This window comes from Penaeus vannamei, chromosome 31 (genome assembly GCF_042767895.1).
Source record: "Penaeus vannamei isolate JL-2024 chromosome 31, ASM4276789v1, whole genome shotgun sequence".
Lineage (NCBI taxonomy): Eukaryota > Metazoa > Arthropoda > Malacostraca > Decapoda > Penaeidae > Penaeus > Penaeus vannamei.
In genome coordinates, this window is record NC_091579.1 from 1,841,569 (window position 1) to 1,844,068 (window position 2,500).

The 2,500-nt window shown below is 34.1% G+C and overlaps 1 protein-coding gene across 1 annotated transcript in view; it reads right to left on the minus strand.

Moving 5' to 3' along the window:
• The window catches only part of LOC113820314 (choline O-acetyltransferase-like), a 12,307-nt gene extending 10,778 nt beyond the window's left edge, over positions 1–1,529 (minus strand). The window contains exons 1-2 of the mRNA XM_070144318.1: positions 1,502–1,529; positions 462–622 (exon numbers count right to left, since the gene is read on the minus strand). Coding sequence (XP_070000419.1) covers positions 462–622; positions 1,502–1,529 — 189 coding nt within the window. The remainder of the gene's footprint in view (positions 1–461; positions 623–1,501) is intronic.
• Positions 1,530–2,500: the final 971 nt, after the last annotated feature.

Genomic DNA, 2,500 nt, shown 5'->3' on the forward strand with positions numbered 1-2,500 from the left:
ATAATAAACCCTATCCATACTCTCCTATCTTATCACGCCCCCTTATCCTTATCCGCACTATCCTTACCGAGTTCTGGGCATTCATATCATCATTATCATCATCAATATTATCCTTATCAATATCATTATCATTATCATCATCAATATCATTATCATCAATATTATCATTACCATCAATATTATCATTATCATCATAACAAATCCCTATCCATACTCTCATACACTATCACGACCCCTTATCTTTATCCTTATCCGCACTATCCTTACCGAGTTCTGGGCATTCATATTATCATTATCATCATCAATATTATCCTTACCATCATCAATATCATTATCATCATCAATATCATTATCATCATCAATATCATTATCATCAATATTATCATTATCATCATAACAAATACCTATCCATACTCTCCTATCCCATCACGACCCCTTATCCTTATCCGCACTATCCTTACCGAGTTCTGGGCATTCATATTGAAGCTGCTGGACCGCTTCGAGAGGCTGGCTCGGTGGCTCGTTCTCGTCGTCAGGTTAAAGCGGGAGGGAAGCGGGTCGTCGAAGCAGACCAGAAGCACGCTCGTTTCGATGATTCGAAGCACTTTCTGGTTCTCTTGGTCTGCGGGAGGAGAAATGTTATTGTTTTTTTGATGTATGTTTCCTTTATATGTATTTCTTTCTTTCTTTCTTTCTTTTTTCTGGTTAAGGGAAAAGGTTTGCTCGTTTCGATGATTCGGAGCACTTTTTGGTTGTCTTGGTCTGCGGGGAGAGAAATTTTAATGTTTTTTGATGTGTTTCCTTTATATATATATCTATATTTTTTTTTCTTTCTTTTTTTTTCTTTTTTTTGTGTGAATAAGGGAAAAGATTTGCTGGATTCGACGATTCGGAGCAGTTTTTGGTTCTCTTGGTCTTCGGGAAGAGAAATTTTATTGTTTCTTATGTATGTCTACTTTTTTAAGATATACATATATTTCTCTCTCTCTCTCTCTCTCTCTCTCTCTCTCTCTCTCTCTCTCTCTCTCTCTCTCTCTCTCTCTCTCTCTCTCTCTCTCTCTCTCTCTCTCTTTCTGTCTAAAGGAAAAAGTATGCTGGTTTCGATGATTCGCAGCATTCTTGATCTGCTTGATTTTATTGTTTTTTGTTATTTTCATTTCATATTCTTTTCTTTTCACATATATTTCCTTTTTTTTATCATCTTTTTTCTGATCTTTTAGAGAAAGAGCGGACACACGGTAATCTCGATTGGTACTTTTGATTAAATATTTACATTTATTTTTATTCATTTATTTATCTTTTTTTTTTTTTTGGGGGGGGGGGGAGTGTTTTTAATCTTTGTTTAACGTTCCATTGGTGATGGTAGTCGTAGTAATATGATAATTAATTAATTTTATTGGCCTTCAGGAGAAGTTAGAATAGTATAGTTTACCATTAGTGAAATACCATTTTCTTACTCTCGCTGTGTTAAATTAAGGGTAGACTATGACAAAAAATTCACCATCATCATATAATGCATTTATCTTCATTTTCGCACATGGATGGAGCACAGTGATTGCATCTCACCTTTACCTCTATTAAATGAACAATATAAGTACATACATACATATATGCATACATGCATACGCAAACAGGACAGGTGAAGTGCTTATTCATATATATATATATATATATATATATATATATATATATATAAATATATATATATATATATATATATATATATATGTATATATATACATACATATATATATATATATATATATATATATATATATATATATATATATATATATATATATATATATATATATGCATATGTATTTGTGTGTGTGTTTATATATATATATATATATATATATATATATATATATATATATATATATATATAATATATATATATATATATATATATATATATATATATATATATATATATATATATTTACAAACAATACATACGCGTACGTATGTATGCACATATGTATGCATATACATACAGTATGTTTGTATGTATGCATGCATGTATGTATGTATGCAAGTATGTATGTATGTATGTATGTCCTTAAGTATGTAAGTATGTATGTGGAGAGAATACGGCTGTCTTGACTGTGGAACAAGACTGATATGACAACACATATCGCCGTTGGCAAACCGGATGTCAGAGATGAAACGAAAGAGGCCTTTCGAGTGAAGAACGAGTCTCCAGAGCCGCCAGTAATGAACTACACGCTGACTGTGCTCTTCTGTGTGTTCTATTGTGTGGTTGGAGGGTCGTCCGCTGTTTCAACTGATGATGATGTTGTTCAGAAGACAAACCCTCGCCGGTCGCTCGCAAGTGGCTGTCAGAAGCCCTGCCACGAGAAGCCCTGTGCAGAACACGAGGCCGGGACAGTCGTGGCGATACCGGCCGTTGTAAGCTTAAGGGATGCGAACGCCGACTTGGTATTCGAAGACGGCGACGGCAACAGGGGACACTGCGTTCGTTTCAAGACCTCTT